Here is a 20,019-nt window from a genome sequence, read left to right as displayed (position 1 = left end):
GATGAAGTCAAAGATCACCGGGCACAGTGTCCTGTTGTTGGGGCCGGTTCACACCAGAACGTGGTGCCAGTGCATGCACTACTTTTTGTGCAGTCTGATGCGATTTGCAGGCAAGGCTGGATTTACATCTCAGGAGCCTATAGGCAGGGAATTCTGAAGCACCCCACCAAACAAAAATAAAAAGACAGTAAACAGGGTTAAGGAGTGCATGATGCTCAGAATGCAGGGTTAAGGAGGGTGTTGCTCTCAGAATGCAGGGATCAGGAGTGTCTTATGCTCAGAACTTAATATAAAAAATATAAATACCTATATGATATTATGTCATATTATATCTATAAGTAGAACAATTCCGTTATGTTAAGGTGACAGATCTGAGCATTTTGCAGGAAAAAATGTCTTTGATAAAAAACACGCTCAGTAGGACTCCATATAACATGGGAGGTCTATAACTGATAATAGATTTTCAAACATGCATCTCAAAAATGCTTGGGGCAAACATAAATCTATACTAAAAAAAATAAAAATATAGATATACTGTAGATATAAATGAAAAAAGTGGGGCAGACTTGATGGAGCACTTGGTCTTTTTTTTTGTCCTCACTCTTCTATGTGTCTGTGTGTCTAGATGTAATATTAAATGGGTAAAAACTATGAATACCTATTAATTGATTATTATTAATAATTAGTTAATGACTTAATTAATGTTGGTATAATGATTGATGGTGTCATTACTGAAGCTGCTTTATTGCTCTTGCTGTTTGCAGAACTTTTTTTTTAACTAGTTTGACACCCCAACAACGAAACTGCTATTCTAAATCTATGATAGACATGCCTTGAAATAATTTTTTTATACTGATGAAAATATGGTGGAAAAAGGATATGGCGCAGGGATGCAAAGCTGGAGAATAATATGCCCAGTAATTTTAAACACATTAGGGGAGATTTAGGCTGCGTTCACATATATGCGAATTGGATGCGCTTTACACCGCATCCAATTTGCATGAGTTGGACTGGTTTGAACAGAGTGATGGCTGGCAATAGGATGCAACTTGTCATGCGATTTGACCTGTCAAATCGCATGACAAGTTGCTCTAATGTGAACAGGGGCTGACTGTTGACTGACTCGCTACCTCTTCTGAAAGTCTGTTCCAAGCCTTTCTAAGATTAGTGTAGAACGTTCTTTCATCTGGTTTTGAGGCCATGTCCCCGTGTTCCTAAACTTGGCTTCATATTGAAAATCCTGCCCTCCTGAACCTTATTCACCCCCTTTATGAGTTTGAAGGTTGTCATATCCATCCTTTCCCTTCTTTCCTCCAGACTGTAAGTGCCTGAAGCCTCTCCTGATGTTTCATCCCTCAGACCTTTCACCATTTTGTTGTCCATCTCTGGATTCATTCTAGGGCAGGTTGGGTGGTATAGGGCATGTTGGGGTGAAATAGGGCAGGCTGGGGTGGTATAGGACAGTTTGGGGAGGTATAGGGCAGGTTGAGATGATATAGGGCAGGTTGGGGTGGTATATGGCAGTTTGGGGGGTATAGAACAGGTTGGGATGGTATAGGGCAGGTTGGGGGTGGTATAGGGCAGGTTGGGGGTGGTATAGGGCAGGTTGGGGGTGGTATAGGGCAGGTTGGGAGTGGTATAGGGCAGGTTGGGGTGATATAGGGCAGTTTGGGGAGGTATAGGGGAGTTTGGGGAGGTATAGGGCAGTTTGGGGTGGTATAGGGCAGGTTGGGCTGGTATAGGGCAGGTTGGGAGGTATAGGGCAGGTTGGGGAGGTATAGGGCAGTTTGCAGGAAATTACAGCATAGCTGCAGAGATGAAGACACTCGGGGCTGCTGTGTTTTTGCCTCTTCTCCTCCTTCAGCCGCGAGAGTGAATAAGGGTGTGGGAGGAGTGGAGGAGGCAGCCACACCCCCCAGCTCCGGCCCCCAACTGCAGCTGAAGGAGATATTGAAGATCCCCGAGGGTTAGCTTCACTGACTGGGGAGTGTTATAGGCAGTCTCCCTCGCACGGCTACATGTCCCGCTCTCACCGCACCGCTGCAGCTCTGCAAGTGCATACAATATAGTGCACTGTGTAGTGGCGGCCCCGGTGTCACCTTTCTGGCAGGTGTCACCCAATGCAGGCTGCACCCCACCTTGCCCCCCCATCGCGATGCCACTGCTTCTATTATCACTAGACATGAGCCGAGGAATTCCGAATACAACCAATACACCCGCAGGAATCTTTATAAAGATGGAAATTGTTATTTTGTTACAAATCTCATATATAAAACATTTGTGTTTTGATGCCTTCTGTTACATTCTCCATAACATAAAATAAATTAAAAATGGTGACGTGATGGTGGGAAGTTGGGAACCCTTTATAATGGGGACAGCAAGTGTGTAAAATCGGGAGATACAAGACCCTGTCAGGGCAATTAATTCACCAGCATTAGACAAATACTGAAATGTCACTTTTGGGTGGACTGACCCTTTAAGATCTATACTATACAGTTGATATATACATTTTTCAGACTATTTTACTAGTTCTAATCTTGATACCCATGTAGACAATTACAACATTGATGCCAAATTTCAGTAAAACAAAAATTCAAATTTATTTCAAGTGAATATAATCAGACAAGATACAAAATGATTGTCATATATACATGTGATCCAATTCCAATGCCTTTGGACTGTATGTCTTGGTTGGTGCCACCTCCGCTGGGCCACATGCCGAGTTGAGTGCCAACCAGTGTTAATTTTTTATATTTGTCTTTTGACTAAAATGCCATTTCAGTTTTAGTTGTATTTTAGCCATCTGAACTGTTTTACTCAACTAAAATAGTGTTATTTTAGTCGACTAAATTACCACTGGTGCCAATGTCATCAGGTAAGCCTTCAAGTGCAGCTAGTCCTTGGGACAAAAGTGAACGGCCCAAAACCAGCCTTGGCTCAGCATCTGGCCAATCAGTAACCGTTGGGTCCGTACTCTGGGTACACCCCGACCTGAGATATTCGTTCCCCATATGTGCCACCCTGAGTTAAATGCTGCCCGTAAGCACCACCCTGAGATAAATGCTGCCCGTAAGCACCACCCTGAGATAAATGCTGCCCGTAAGCACCACCCTGAGTTAAATGCTGCCCGTAAGCAACACCTTGAGATAATTGCTGCCCACACATGTTTTGAGGTGACATGTAGCTCCCGGGTGGGGGATATATGGGGACATCGAAGATTGCTGTATTGGGAGGGAAATCTGACAGGGAATTCCTGGCTTCAGAGGGTCTAGGCTGGGGAGACATTTGAGGTATCACACAGGTGGAGCTTGAGTATGGGGAAGGCATGTAATTACGTAGAGAGAGTGCGAAGTTGGGGTAAAGCTGCAGAGGGTGTATGCTAGGAGGGGCCACCACATTAGGGGCCACACATGTTGTGTATGATGTTGGAAGGTTCCATAAGATATCTGGGTAAGTTGAGGCGGGATGTACACTAGGGGGCTGGGTTGGTCCTGAGGACTGAGCCTCTGCTTCTACTCTGAACGCAGTATTTTCTATTGGAGGATGAGGGTTATGAAAAGTGGAAGGTCTGTAGGGATGTCCATCCAGGATATAAGGAGCCAGGTCATGAGGGTAGGCTTCCTGGCGGGTGACCGCCGTGTTCTGCAGCTTCATGGCTGCGGCGGGAATACGGCTCACATTCACTATCCAGTAGTTGCCTTTACCATTCGGCTTCAGCGGATCTTTCAGGATCTGCAAAAGAGGGAGAAGACGTTAGAGGCGTAAGCCAGCACAGCAGATTCACACAAATCTATTACAGGTCAGGGTAACAAAACCCTATGACCTATTTACAATGATCAGAAAAGTCATTTCTCAGAATCTGCACCTATTTTTTTTTTTTTACTTGGCTGCAGTATGTAGAGAACCTTAAGAGCCCATCACCGCCATCACATCCTAGGAGCAACAAGTCCTTACCTTTTGGAAGCAATCATTGGAGGAGAGGTTATGTCGAACAGAGTCCCTCCAGCCCTGATAATCCCCCTTGAAGAAAGGGAAGAGGATGCTGATCTCATGTTCGATCTGCCAATAATAAAAAGTATAGTTGTAAGTGAATGAACATGACCGTAAACCAAGATAAATAATACCTCTTACATTATATAAGTATAACCAGGAGACCTGTACTGAGATACTTAGGAGGACATCACTGTAGACCTCCTGTCCATTTGTGGTACAAGGCTTCCTAAATTAAGCATGTAGAAAGTGACAACAGGGTATAGACAGAACACTTTGTGCATGCTTGTATTGAATTGGGGAGACAGCTAGCACTTTCTGAAGTCTGGTGTTGGGAGCCAAATGTATGTATGTATGGGAGAAAGGGACATCAATGTCCTGGGGGGATTTTTGGGTTACCATTGAGATCCCGGCACAAAACTGGGAAAGAAAAGATGACCTGAAGGCAAAACTTTTTTTGGACATTTTGGATGGAGTGGAGATTTATTTATTTTTCTTGTGTCCCCATTGAGGAAATTTCTCTTTTCCCTTTCCTTCAAGTAAGATGAAACCTCCCCAAAGGGAGGCAAATCCCCAGTTAGACATTTGCCACAGGAACAATTGTCTTCATTGGAAGGCTTCCCCTGTTTTGTTGACAGACCAATATTTTGGCTTTTCCAATCACTTTCATACTTTGGGGGGTCTCAGGGTAAATCTCCCCAGCTGGGACACAGACAGCAATAAAGACTAAAATAAAATGCAAAAGCACCCCTCTCTATAAAATCATTCACTATTACAAAACGTATTTCCACAAAGCACGGGCTAAGCCCAATAAGAGCAATAATAATGAAGGCCTTAGCTGCACTGTCCTTACATATATTATTCACATATGTTCAATTTATTATATCAATTGTATTAGATGTATTCTCTAAACACAACATGAAAAAAGCAAAAAAAAAAAGGAAGTAATAAATAAAGTAAAAATATTAAGAAAAAACTGTTTGAAAAAAAGCACACACAAATGAAATTACATGAACAAAAAATACAAACAATAAAAATTTAAATAAACAACCCTTTTTTTCTCAATGTTTGTGATTCTATTATTTTTTTCTTTATATTTTCTTTCCGTGTTTTTGAAAAAAAGTTGGTGTAATTGAACAGCTGTGAATGATATATGTAAGGACAGCATAAGGCTTATTACTCCATACAAAAACAACAAAAATCTGACCCACTTCATAAAAAAAAAGAAAAAAAAAAGTTTTGGCTTTTTTTATTTATATAAAAAATTTGAGGAGTAAATTAAAACATTTTTTTTTCTGTAATTCAGGCTGTAGTCATGAGAGTTTTATATGCTGCAAATATCACAGGCGGCCAGGGGCCTAAATTAAAAATAAAAAAATAACTAAAAAAATAAAACATTGACAATTCACCCAAATTCTTGAACTTCTATTTTTGATAAATATTGGTATAATTTATTCAGCCTTCATAGACCTAACAGAAACAAATAAGTTTGTGCCGAAAATAAAGAATATCCCTCTGACAAATCCTTTATCTGAGCTAGTCTCAGTGTCACCCCCTCCCTCTGCCCTTAGCTGCCCTAAAGCCCCAAGAAGCCCCATAATGGAAGGTTGGTTACCTGTTTCAGTTTGAGCTTCTTCTTGGGGGAAGTCTGGATAACCAGGGCGATCATGGCCAAGTAGGAGTAGGGTGGTTTGGCGTAGCGTTGATAATTCTTCTTCTTGCTCTTTTTGCTCTTTTTGCTCTTCTTACTCTTCTTGCTGAGCTGATCCGTGGTTTCTGGCTTTTTGGGGCCTCCGTTGGCCTCCCCAGGACAGCTCTCTACTTCGGCCAGGATCCTGTCTATGCTGTGTGGCTCAGGGACTTGGTTGTAGAGGGGGTCCCAGGAATGTTGTGGGCAATCCATGGCTTGTCAGGTGTGTTGTGTGTATGGGGGCAGCCAGGTATACATAGTGCTGGGATCCCCACCCTGGGCTTTATAATGTAAATGCACCTGTAACCATAAGAGGCGACACCTCCCTTACTGCAGAGGGCCCCTCACCATCCATTTGAATAAGTTTCCTGGAAGTTTCAGGGCTGAGATGTTGGGGGGGCATTGATATGTATATGTTGTGTTGACTATAAGCTGATGGAGCATATATTGTATGCTTATGAGGTGAATATTACGTTCATATACTAAAATGATCTCTTGTATATACAATTTTTTTTTTACCTGTGGATATAGATTTGTTTGTATATATTTTTATATCACATGTATAACTTAGATTTTTTTTAATAATTCAAAAATATATTTATTTTATCTTTAAATTTTCCTACATTTTGCATAAAATTTTAGACACATTTACCAATCTCAGAATGGCTTTTGTTAGGGTACATCGGGCATAAATAGCTCAATACTGCTTTTTATCCATCAGAACCACTCAAAGTGTCCAAACTTGAATTTGATGGTTTTATTATTCTAAATATTCTTACGACTTTCTTTTGGCTGTCAAAATAGTTTTATTTTATGTCTAATTTTTAAAATAATTTTATCCAGTTAACATTTACAAGTACATTGAATTTTAGAAGTTATTTTTATTTATTAAACTAACAATAACTTTGAAAGATAAGATCTAAGGAGCACATACTGTGTTAAATTACAACTGCTTTTTTTAGCATAAATTTACATTTTTTTCTGTTTGTTTATTTCTTATTTGAAATCAGTGTTTTAAATTTGCTGCACGTTGGTGTCCCTGTTATTCCAGATGGTTTTCAGCATTTTTTCCTTTAATAGTGGCCATTTTCTAGGCATTCATTCTATTTAAGAAATTTGTAGAAGCAAATTGAAGGGGATTATATTTAACATAAAAAATATAAATACCTATATGATATTATATCTATATAAGTAGAACAATTTTACTATGTTAAGATGACAGATCTGAGCAATTTGCAGGAAAAAATGTTTTTGATAAAAAACACACTCAGTAGGACTCCATATAACATGGGAGGTCTATAACTGTTAATAGATTTTCAAACATGCATCTCAAAAATGCTTGGGGCAAACATAAATCTATACTAAAAGAATACAAAATATGTATATGCTGTAGATATAAATTAAAAAAGTGGGCCCGATTGATGGAGCACTTTGTCTTTTTTTTCTGTCCTCACACTTCTATGTGTCTGTGTGTCTAGATGTAATATTAAATGGGTAAAAACTACAAATACATATTAATTGATTATTATTAATTATTATTAATCAATTAATAATGATGAGTTAATGACTTATTAAATGTTGGTATAATGATTGATAGGGGTTAGTATTGAAACTGCTTTATTGCTCTTGCTGGTTGCATAACTTTTTTAACTAGTTTGACACCCCAACAACGAAACTGCTATTTTAAATCTATGATAGACATGCTTTGAAATAATTTTTTTATACTGATGATAAATATGGTGGAAAAGGGACATGGAGCAGGGATGCAAATCTGGAGAATAAAATGCCCAGTAATGTTAAATACATTAGGGGAGATTTAGGCTGGGTTCACATATATGCGATTTGGATGCGCTTTACACCGCATCCAATATGCATGAGTCGGCGTCGCACTGATTTGAACAGAGTGATTGCTGGCAATAGGATGTGACTTGTCATGCGATTTGACCTGTCACTCTAATGTGAACAGGGGCTGACTGTTGACTGACTCGCTACCTCTTCTGAAAGTCTGTTCCAAGCCTTTCTAAGATTAGTGTAGAACTTTCTTTCATCCAGTTTGAGGTCATGTCCCCGTGTTCCTAAACTTGGCTTCATATTGAAAGTCCTGCCCTCCTGAACCTTATTCACCCCCTTTATGAGTTTGAAGGTTGTCATATCCATCCTTTCCCTTCTTTCCTCCAGACTGTAAGTTTCTGAAGTCTCTCCTGATATGTTTCATCCCTCAGACCTTTCACCATTTTGTTGTCCATCTCTGGATTCATTCTATCTTATCAATATCTTCTTGCATGTGAGGTCTCCAGAACTGAACAAACCGAGTTTGACTTACTAAAGGCAAACCAGTGTTCACTTTGCAACTGATTTTTCCCTTAACTTAGTGAATGTGGTGAAATGCGCTTTACAAAGGAAACCCAACCAGGCAACGAAAATGTAAGAAAAAAAAACACATTTTTTTCTTGCATATGATTAAATGATGGAAGGCTACAGAGCTTCACCTCATTTACTAAGCTAAGGTTAAATTCCCTTGCAAAGTGATCGGCCTATTTGGCTTTAGTAAACCAAACCCAGTAACTCTAACCAAAATGGCTTTTTAGTAAAAGGGGGAAAAAATGTACTCAAGCTGAATTAAAGCCAGAGTATCAAAACTGTGTTTCATTTTTGGATGGAGTGGAAACGGGTTAAAACCAATGTCCATATTTGTTTCTGTCAGTAATAGCAGATTTTCCAAAAAAGTAAGCATAAAAAGACAAAACTTTTAAAAACATTTTTGGATACTGTAGGAAATGGTTAAAATGTCTGCCATTTTTAGATTTCTTTTCACTTCCTATACTATAGACACAATAGGAAATGAGAGGAAATTTCTTCAGAGAAATGGAAATCTATTCTTAAACATGGAAGACCTCCCATGGAACTTTAGGCTGGGTTCACACCATTGCGATTTGGATGCGGGTCCCCCAATAATGGAGCACAACTCCTTCCATTAACACTAATGATGGGGCACATTTCCTTCCATTAACACCAACGTTGGGGCACAATTCCTCCCATTGACACCAATGATGGGGAACAATTCCTTTCATTAGCACCAATGATGGGGCACAATTCTTTCCATTGACATCAAAGATAGAGCGCTGTTTACTCCCACTGGACACCAGAACATTTTCTGTTCTAAATGGCCCTAGTCCAACCCCCTTCTGTCTGAAGGACAGTAATCTGGCCCTTTGTTTGGAAAGTTTGGAGACCCCCTGTACTAGAGTGGTTGGAGACTGAAGTCATGCTATAGGAGACCATCAGAGACTAGGCAAATGTTGCAAGAGACCACTGGACATTTCTACAGTTACGGAACCCTTTACAAATCAGTGCTCCCTGTACTGACTGCTGGGGGTAAGGGCTGCACTACAAGTATCGGAGGGCCACAGGTTGGACACCAGGGAGTTAGAAAAATCTTATAAAAAATGATATATAGAATGAATGTCCAACACAGATCTGCCCCTACTCAACATTGCAACAATGTAAATGTCATCAAGTCAATGTAGGTGTATGGAGAGTAATGTTGGTTCCAATTATATCGTTTTTTTACTCAAAATTACAATACCAGCTGAGAAATACCACTGTCCAATATAGAATAATCAAAAAAAGGTTCTTGTATATGTGAGTCCATTCTGTGCTGGATAAATATGGCCTTTAGATTCACTTCTTCTGCTTGGATTAGTAATTTGACAACGAAGATAAACTATCAAAGTGTTTTATGGGAATATTGACCATGAATCTTATAAGACAGTCACGGTTCGTGTCCCCAAAACATCTGACCGTATCATCTTTGTAATATCAACTTTACAGAAAAAAGAAGCAATGTAATATGAGGACCTACCTAATCTATACAATGGATTTGTATCCAATCGGGCAGGCCCTTACACTACATCATGGGTGCTCAACTGGTGGCCTTCCAGCTGTTGTGGAAGTCCCATGAGGCACTGCAAAGCTGATGCCTACAAGCATGACTCCCAAAGGCAGAGGCATGATGGGCATTATAGTTTAGCTGGAGGGCCACAAGTTGAGTACCCATGCACTACATAGTTGTTGGTAGATCTAAAGGAGGTTTTACAATCAGATTCCCGCACGTGGTCAGCTTTAGGGTCACCAAACATGTTACAATTTGACCATACAAACTTTGCCCAATCAACTTAAGGTTTACCAGAACTATATAAGAACCTACCTAATCTACCCAATCAATTTGTGTCCAATCAGGCCGGCCCTTACTCTAGATAATTGTTGGTGGATCTAAAAGTCATTGAAGATTGTAACAAATGTGTTGATTCTTAATGTGAGTATTCTCAGTTCACCATCACACAAGAACAAGAAATATCGATGGCTAATGTGACAATCCTGACACTATTAGGTTCCATGCACACTGGACTTAAAAAACGTCGATTCTACAGGCATTTGGCGTTTTTTTCACCTGCCTCTAGAAGCACTTCTATTGTGTTCTATGTGTGTTTGCACATTATGACTACTACAGGCGTTTTCTGTCAGGGACGTTCAGAGGCAGGAAAAAAAACCTTCTCTATCGCGTTTTCTGGAGACGTTTAGGAGCTGTAAAAACGTCAATCTCTTCTAAACTCCTCTTACCTCTTCTGAACATCAAATTTCAACTTTTTTTAGTAAAAAAAAAAGGTATGTTGTTACTGTACATCATTTCCTGGCTTTTGCAGAGGGGCGTGTAGTGTAAAAGATGCCTGTAAACAAAATGCTTGTAAACTCTCATAGACTCACCTAAACTTTGTACAATATGCTTTCAATTTGCGTCTTTTAGGGTTATCAGTCCCATGACACATATGAAAGTGACTTCCCATTTCTTGCCTGGAGGAGTCTCACTTCTCAATCTGAACCCTGTTTACAGTGATTAGCACATGATAGAAGCCTAAAGTAACCCATCAGGCCCCCATTGTTCTCCTGATATGTCCCACCAACCCTTCATCCCCCGTGTGACTCCAACCTTCATCTACTTCTCAACAGCCCCAACAATGGTGAGCGATCTCAGTGTACATTACACCCTTCCAAACATCACAACCTCCCATTGTCAGGAGACACGAGCCCAGGAATTCCCACTACAAGGAATACACCCGCAGGAATCTTTCTAAAGATGGAAATTGTTATTTCGTTACAAATCTCATATATAAAAAAAATGTGCATTTCTCTTGTTATAACCTATAAATTGTCAGCAATATATATTCTATGTGTGAAGAAAACTCAATAGCTGCCCTCATGTTGTAAACGCTGCACAAACTATTGGCGCTATATAAATCCTGTATAATAATAATAATAATAATAATAATAATAATAATAATAATAATAATAGATGTTATTAAACAAATACAATATAGAGAAGAACATTAGTGGAGCTCACCGCTAATCATCCGAATGAAACTAAATCACTAATAAGCTATCAATCTCCCAATCATATACAGGGGTCTCCGAACTTTTCAGTACAAGAGACAATATCCACGGCCCCAAAAATGTATTATATCTAATAAACATAAGTTCTAGGCTGTGTTTACATATATGCAAAGTGAATGTGTTTTAAACCGCATCCAATTCGCTCTCGATGGAGCCGGTACACACATTTCTGGGGCTGACGAGGTGGTGTTTCAAAAAGGGTCCTGTGCATTTCTGGGTCTGGTTCAGGTGCAAATTCAGCAGTGAAGGTCAGGCACTGATGTTGGACGAGAAGGCCTGGCTCGCAGTCTCCATTCTAATGCCGCGTACACACAGTCGGATTTTCTGATGGGAAATGTTCAACAGGAGCTTTTTGTCAGAAATTCCGACCATGTGTAGGCTACATCGGACATTTTCCGTCAAATTTCCGACACACAGAATTTGAGATCTGGATCTCAAATTTTCCGACAACAAAATCCATTGTCGGAAATTCTGATCGTGTGTACACAATTCCGACGCACAAAATTCCACGCATGTTCGGAATCAAGCAGTAGAGCCGCACTGGCTATTGAACTTCATTTTTCTCGGCTCATCGTACGTGTTGTACGTCACTGCGTTCTTGGCTTTCGGAATTTCCGACAAGATTTGAGTGACCGTGTGTATGCAAGACAAGATTGAGCGGAATTCTGTCGGGAAAAAAACATGGAATTTGTTGTCAGAAAATCCTATCATGTGTAAAGGGCATAATTTGTCCCCAAAGGTATTCCATCGGGTTGAGGTCAGGACTCTGTGCAGGCCAGTCAAGTTTCTCCACCCCAAACTCGCTCATCCATGTCTTTATGGACCTTGCTTTGTGCACTGGTCCAAATCATTTGGTGGAGGGGGGATTATGGTGTGGGGTTGTTTTTCAGGGGTTGGGCTTGTCCCCTTAGTTCCAGTGAAGGGAACTCTTAAGGCGTCAGCATACCAAGACATTTTGGACAATTTCATGATCCCAACTTTGTGGGAACAGTTTGGGGATTTCCTGTTCCAACATGACTGCACACCAGTGCACAAAGCAAGGTCCATAAAGACATGGATGAGCGAGTTTGGGGTGGAGGAACTTGACTGGCCTGCACAGAGTCCTGACCTCAACCCGTTAGAACACCTTTGGGATGAATTAGAGCGGAGACTGTGAGCCAGGTCTTCTCATCCAACATCAATACCTGACCTCACAAATGCGCTTTTGGAAGAATGGTCAAACATTCCCATAGACACACTCCTAAACCTTGTGGATGGCCTTCCCAGAAGAGTTGAAGACCTAGCGTTATTTTCCAGGAGGGCTGCAATATAAGCCCTACCCCGAAAATAAGCCCTAGTTTAAAATACTTGTGAAATCCTATAATCTACTCTATTACAGTAGTATATAATGTACAATGTGTGTGCTTCTGTAATATAATTGCAGGGAAAAGATCTCCGGTGGGTCACAGAAGAGCAGAACGACGCTATAATGAAGGTATTTGGCACAATTATATTACAGAAACACACATTGTACATTATATAGTACTTTAATAGAGTGGAATATAGGATTTACAAGCATTTTAACTTGGTTCACACTGGGGGTTCCTGTCAGGCAGGGAGAGAGAGAGGGGGAGAGAAGACCGCACATTACATAAGACCTACCCCGAAAATAAGCCCTACTGTGTCTTTTGTTACCAAAATTAATATAAGACCCGGGCTTATTTTCGGGGAAACATGGTATTGAACCCTACGGACTAACACTGGGATACTATTAAAGTTCATGTGTGTGTGTAAAGGCAAGCGTCCCAATACTTTTGCTATTATAGTTTAGTGTATAGTATAGTGTAATATAGGGGATCTAGCTTAGATCCTTAAATCCAGCATTGTAACTACTTGGACTGCTTCTCACTAGGGATGAGCTTCGTGTTCGAGTCGAACCCATGTTCGACTCGAACATCGGCTGTTCGACCGTCCGTCGAATTGCGAACGATATGGGCCGTTCGCGCCAAATTCGTGTGGCGCGTCACGGCCCATAATTCACTGCGGCATCGCAGTGCATTGCTGGCTGATGATTGGCCAAGCATGCACTATGACCCGCATGCTTGGCCAATCACAGCGCCGTCAGTAGAGAGAGCTGTAATTGGCCAAAGCCAGGGTGGCTTTGGCCAATTATGGCTCAGGGGATTTAGTACACACCCCACACTATATAAGGCCGCCTGCACGGCGGCCCTGTGTAGTGTGTGTTCCGGTGTGCTGAGAGATAGAGAGAGAGAGAGACAGTGTCATTTGATTTGAGTTAGATAGATTAGGCAGAACAGTCAGTCAGTTAGCTGCACTTACAGTGTATTGTGTATATATATGCATCCCAGGTGTTGCATATATATATATACACTGTATTCAGTTTAGCTAGATCCGTTCCTGTTATCTTCTATCTAGACTATTTACATTTAGTGCAGTGTGTCCTGCTCACAGTGTTCAGCTAGATCCGTTCCTGCTATTTACATTCAGTGCAGTGCGTCCTGCTCACAGTGTTCAGCTAGATCCGTTCCTGCTATTTACATTCAGTGCAGTGCGTCCTGCTCACAGTGTTCAGCTAGATCCGTTCCTGCTATTTACATTCAGTGCAGTGCGTCCTGCTCACAGTGTTCAGCTAGATCCGTTCCTGCTATTTACATTCAGTGCAGTGCGTCCTGCTCACAGTGTTCAGCTAGATCCGTTCCTGCTATTTACATTCAGTGCAGTGCGTCCTGCTCACAGTGTTCAGCTAGATCCGTTCCTGCTATTTACATTCAGTGCAGTGCGTCCTGCTCACAGTGTTCAGCTAGATCCGTTCCTGCTATTTACATTCAGTGCAGTGCGTCCTGCTCACAGTGTTCAGCTAGATCCGTTCCTGGTATTTACATTTAGTGCAGTGCGTCCTGCTCACAGTGTTCAGCTACATCCGTTCCTGCTATTTACATTCAGTGCAGTGCGTCCTGCTCACAGTGTTCAGCTAGATCCGTTCCTGCTATTTACATTCAGTGCAGTGCGTCCTGCTCACAGTGTTTAGCTACATCCGTTCCTGCTGTTTACATTCAGTGCAGTGCGTCCTGCTCACAGTGTTCAGCTAGATCCGTTCCTGCTATTTACATTCAGTGCAGTGCGTCCTGCTCACAGTGTTCAGCTAGATCCGTTCCTGCTATTTACATTCAGTGCAGTGCGTCCTGCTCACAGTGTTCAGCTAGATCCGTTCCTGCTATTTACATTCAGTGCAGTGCGTCCTGCTCACAGTGTTCAGCTAGATCCGTTCCTGCTATTTACATTCAGTGCAGTGCGTCCTGCTCACAGTGTTCAGCTAGATCCGTTCCTGCTATTTACATTCAGTGCAGTGCGTCCTGCTCACAGTGTTCAGCTAGATCCGTTCCTGCTATTTACATTCAGTGCAGTGCGTCCTGCTCACAGTGTTCAGCTAGATCCGTTCCTGCTATATACATTTAGTGCAGTACGTCCTGCTCACAGTGTTCAGCTAGATCCGTTCCTGTTATCTTCCTACTGACAGGCAGGCTTGTCTGGTTACAGTATATAAAGCTACCTGAAGAAAATTACAGGTGTTCTTTTTGATCCTATTAGTACCACGGTCAGGCAGCTAGACTATTTACATTTAGTACAGTGTGTCCTGCTCACAGTGTTCAGCTAGATCCGTTCCTGTTATCTTCCTACTGACAGGCAGGCTTGTCTGGTTACAGTATATAAAGCTACCTTAAGAAAATTACAGGTGTTCTTTTTGATCCTATTAGTACCACGGTCAGGCAGCTAGACTATTTACATTTAGTACAGTGTGTCCTGCTCACAGTGTTCAGCTAGATCCGTTCCTGTTATCTTCCTACTGACAGGCAGGCTTGTCTGGTTACAGTATATAAAGCTACCTGAAGAAAATTACAGGTGTTCTTTTTGATCCTATTAGTACCACGGTCAGGCAGCTAGACTATTTACATTTAGTACAGTGTGTCCTGCTCACAGTGTTCAGCTAGATCCGTTCCTGTTATCTTCCTACTGACAGGCAGGCTTGTCTGGTTACAGTATATAAAGCTACCTTAAGAAAATTACAGGTGTTCTTTTTGATCCTATTAGTACCACGGTCAGGCAGCTAGACTATTTACATTTAGTACAGTGTGTCCTGCTCACAGTGTTCAGCTAGATCCGTTCCTGTTATCTTCCTACTGACAGGCAGGCTTGTCTGGTTACAGTATATAAAGCTACCTTAAGAAAATTACAGGTGTTCTTTTTGATCCTATTAGTACCACGGTCAGGCAGCTAGACTATTTACATTCAGTGCAGTGCGTCCTGCTCACAGTGTTCAGCTAGATCCGTTCCTGCTATTTACATTCAGTGCAGTGCGTCCTGCTCACAGTGTTCAGCTAGATCCGTTCCTGTTATTTACATTCAGTGCAGTGCGTCCTGCTCACAGTGTTCAGCTAGATCCGTTCCTGCTATTTACATTCAGTGCAGTGCGTCCTGCTCACAGTGTTCAGCTAGATCCGTTCCTGCTATTTACATTCAGTGCAGTGCGTCCTGCTCACAGTGTTTAGCTACATCCGTTCCTGCTGTTTACATTCAGTGCAGTGCGTCCTGCTCACAGTGTTCAGCTAGATCCGTTCCTGCTATTTACATTCAGTGCAGTGCGTCCTGCTCACAGTGTTCAGCTAGATCCGTTCCTGCTATTTACATTCAGTGCAGTGCGTCCTGCTCACAGTGTTCAGCTAGATCCGTTCCTGCTATATACATTTAGTGCAGTACGTCCTGCTCACAGTGTTCAGCTAGATCCGTTCCTGTTATCTTCCTACTGACAGGCAGGCTTGTCTGGTTACAGTATATAAAGCTACCTGAAGAAAATTACAGGTGTTCTTTTTGATCCTATTAGTACCACGGTCAGGCAGCTAGACTATTTACATTTAGTACAGTGTGTCCTGCTCACAGTGTTCAGCTAGATCCGTTCCTGTTATCTTCCTACTGACAGGCAGGCTTGTCTGGTTACAGTATATAAAGCTACCTTAAGAAAATTACAGGTGTTCTTTTTGATCCTATTAGTACCACGGTCAGGCAGCTAGACTATTTACATTCAGTGCAGTGCGTCCTGCTCACAGTGTTCAGCTAGATCCGTTCTTGCTATTTACATTCAGTGCAGTGCGTCCTGCTCACAGTGTTCAGCTAGATCCGTTCCTGGTATTTACATTCAGTGCAGTGCGTCCTGCTCACAGTGTTCAGCTAGATCCGTTCCTGCTATATACATTTAGTGCAGTACGTCCTGCTCACAGTGTTCAGCTAGATCCGTTCCTGTTATCTTCCTACTGACAGGCAGGCTTGTCTGGTTACAGTATATAAAGCTACCTGAAGAAAATTACAGGTGTTCTATCCCAGCTTAGTGCAGCTACAGGCCATTAGTATGTCTGGAAGGCCAAGAAGGAGAGGCAGACAGTCACAAGCCAATAAGAGAGGGCAAGCAGGCTCTGTGTCTAGTGCTGGTCGTGGAGACGGTGCATCCTCATCAGCACGTGGCCATGGGACACGCTTGGCCTTTTTTTCGGCAGCTGGCCGTGTTGAGCCGCAACATGCGGAAGACTTGGTCGAGTGGATGACCAAGCCGTCCTCATCCTCCTCATCCTCTCTCACCCATGCCCAGGGTGCTTTGTCTGGCAAAGCAGCGGCCTCTTCCCTCAGCTCAATGTCATCAGTGACTCCTTCCCTAGCTCCACCATGTCCTCATGAGGATTCCCTCGAACTGTTTGACCACAGTGTTGGGTACATGCTCCAGGAGGATGCCCAGCGTTTGGAAGGCTCTGATGATGATACTGAGCTCAATGAAGGCAGTAACATGAGCACGGACAGAGGGGGTGCCCAAGAAGGACAGCAATCTGGCAGTCCTGCTCCCCCTGCTGCAGCATACTGCCAGGTTTGCTCCAGTGATGAGGAGGGAGGGGATGATGAGGTCACTGACTCAACGTGGGTGCCTGATAGGAGAGAGGAGGAGGAGGAGGAGGAGGAGGAGGAGGTGGCACATCACCAACTAGGCAGGATGCCCTCCAGGGGCCAGCCTAAGGGCAGCACATTGACTGCATCACACCCCAAAGCTCCACATGTGCAGGGCGCTGCAGTCTCTGCGCGTTATTCAAAAAGTTCTTTGGTGTGGGCCTTTTTTGAGACGAGTGCATCAGATCGCACCGCTGCTATTTGCAACATATGTCTCAAGCGTATCTCGCGTGGCCAAAACATCTCCCGCTTGGGTACCACATGCTTGACCAGACATATGTTGACCTGCCATGCAGTTCGTTGGCAAGCGTATCTAAAAGACCCACACCAAAGAACAAAGACGATCTCTCCTTGCTCCTCATCAGCTGAGATTTCCAACCCCACTAGACCTTCAGTCCTCTCTGCGACCTGCAGTGAGAGGAATGAAGGTGTAGAATTAGGTGTGTCACAGCCAAGTACTTATGGGCAATCTGCTTTTGGTACACCGACGTCAGATTGTACCAGGCAAATTTCCCTGCCCCAGCTGCTGCACCGCCGAAAGAAGTTTGCTCCCAGCCATCCACATGCCCAGCGGCTGAATGCTAGCTTGGCAAAATTGCTAGCACTTCAACTGCTGCCTTTTCAGTTGGTAGACTCTGCCCCCTTCCGTGAGTTTGTGGAATGTGCGGTTCCTCAGTGGCAGGTACCCAAACGCCACTTTTTCTCACGGAAGGCGATTCCGGCTCTCTACCGGCATGTGGAAGGCAATGTCCATGCCTCGCTGGACAGGGCGGTCAGCGGTAAGGTGCATATTACCGCTGACTCATGGTCCAGCAGGCATGGACAGGGACGTTACTTAAGTTTCACGGCGCATTGGGTGACTCTGCTGGCAGCTGGGAAGGATGCAGGACAAGGTGCAGTAGTGTTGGAGGTTGTTCCGCCACCACGCCTCCAAAATGCTGATTGTGACACACCTCTCTCCTCCACCCCCTCCTCTTCTTCTTCCTCCATGGCCTCTTCCTCGGAACCAGCGGTGCTCCGTAGGCGTTCAAGGGGCTACGCAAGTACGCAGGCCAAAAGATGCCATGCGGTGCTTGAGCTGGTGTGCTTGGGGGACAGGAGCCACACTGGGGCAGAGGTTCTGTCAGCTCTGCAGGGGCAGGTTCAGAGGTGGTTGACGCCACGCCAACTTAAGGCAGGAATGGTGGTTTGCGACAATGGCACCAACCTCCTCTCTGCCCTCCGACAGGGACAACTGACCCATGTGCCCTGTTTGGCTCACGTCCTTAACTTGGTGGTGCAGCGGTTCTTGGGCAGGTACCCGGGCTTACAGGATGTCCTGAGGCAGGCCAGGAAAGTCTGTGTGCATTTCCGCCGGTCATATAATGCCAGTGCTCGGCTGACAAACCTCCAAAAGGAGTTTAACCTGCCCAAGAACCGCCTAATCTGTGACATGCCCACCAGGTGGAACTCGACGTTGGCCATGCTGCAGCGGCTGCACACGCAGCAGAGGGCCATCAATGAGTACCTGTGCGACTATGGCACCAGGACAGGGTCAGGGGACCTTGGTTTTTTTTCCCCACGCCAGTGGGCCATGATCAGGGATGCATGCACTGTCCTGTCACCATTCGAGGAGGCCACGAGGATGGTGAGCACTGACAGTGCATGCATCAGTGACACTGTCCCCCTTGTCCACCTGTTGGAGCACACGCTGCGTGGAATAATGGACAGGGCACTTGAGGCAGAACAGAGGCAGGAAGAGGAGGACTTCCTTAGCTCTCAAGGCCCCCTTTATCCAGACAGTGTTCCTGCGTGCCCGCCGATCACACAGGAAGAGGACGAGGAGGAGGAGGAGGAGGAGGAGGAGGAGGAAGATTGTGTCAGTATGGAGGTGGAGCCTGGCACTCAGCATCAGCAGTCTTTAAGGGATCAGTCCCAAGGAACACATGGACTTGTACGTGGCTGGGAGGAGGTGGCTGCGGACGTTGTTGTCCTTAGTGACCCAGAGGACTCCGGACCGAATGCCTCAGCAAACCTACGCTGCATGGCCTCCCTGATCCTGCAAAGCCTGCGTAAGGATCCTCGTATTCGTGGTATCAAGGAGAAGGACCAATACTGGCTGGCAACCCTCCTTGATCCACGTTACAAGGGTAAGGTTGCGGACCTTATCTTGCCATCGCAGAGGGAGCAGAGGATGAAACATCTTCGGGAGGCCTTGCAGAAAGGTCTGTGCAACGCGTTCCCAGAGACTGGGAGGTTACAAACTCCTGTTTCTGGACAACGTGTTGCTGAGGCTTCGGTCAGTCAAAGAAGGAGCGGTGGAGAAGGTGGCCGTCTGACCGATGCGTTCAGACAATTTTTTGGTCCGCAGCCCCAAGGTATGATCGGTTCCAGCAACCATCGCCAGCGTCTGTTTTACATGGTGCAGGAATACCTAGGGGCAAGATCAGACTTGGACACCTTTCCCACCGAAAATCCTCTGGGTTACTGGGTCTTGAGGATGGATCACTGGCCAGAGCTTGCACAGTATGCAATTGAGCTACTGGCCTGTCCTGCATCCAGCGTTCTTTCGGATTGCACATTCAGTGCTGCTGGAGGCGTGGTAACCGATCACAGGGTGCGTCTGTCCACCGACTCGGTCGATCGGCTGACCTTCATAAAAATGAATCAGTCTTGGATCACCACCAGCTACCAAGCACCTGATGCAGATGTAACCGAATAATTTTTTTTGAAATCTCAGATCCCTTCAAAGACTGCCTATGCTGATGCTGAGTGACTATCCCTGAGTAATTATCCTCTTCCTCCTCAATCATCACGCTGATAGCTTGTAAGAACATTTTTGGTTCTGGGCGCCACCACCAGTGCCTAAGGCACAATTTTTCAGCCCCTGTTTAACAGGGGCGTGTAATTACAATTTTTGATGTAAT

The 20,019-nt window shown here is 43.8% G+C and overlaps 1 protein-coding gene across 1 annotated transcript in view; it reads right to left on the bottom strand.

The window, feature by feature from the left end:
• LOC141146096 (forkhead activin signal transducer 3-like) overlaps window positions 1–5,893 on the bottom strand; it is a 46,212-nt gene extending 40,319 nt beyond the window's left edge. Inside the window, exons 1-3 of the mRNA XM_073632850.1 lie at window positions 5,606–5,893; window positions 3,955–4,059; window positions 3,141–3,732 (exon numbers count right to left, since the gene is read on the bottom strand). Of these exons, the coding sequence (XP_073488951.1) occupies window positions 3,141–3,732; window positions 3,955–4,059; window positions 5,606–5,893 (985 nt within the window). The remainder of the gene's footprint in view (window positions 1–3,140; window positions 3,733–3,954; window positions 4,060–5,605) is intronic.
• Between the last annotated feature and the right edge of the window lie 14,126 nt (window positions 5,894–20,019).

This window comes from Aquarana catesbeiana, linkage group LG05 (assembly GCF_042186555.1).
Source record: "Aquarana catesbeiana isolate 2022-GZ linkage group LG05, ASM4218655v1, whole genome shotgun sequence".
Classification (NCBI taxonomy): Eukaryota; Metazoa; Chordata; class Amphibia; order Anura; family Ranidae; genus Aquarana; species Aquarana catesbeiana.
This window is presented reverse-complemented; position numbering and strand designations above follow the sequence as displayed.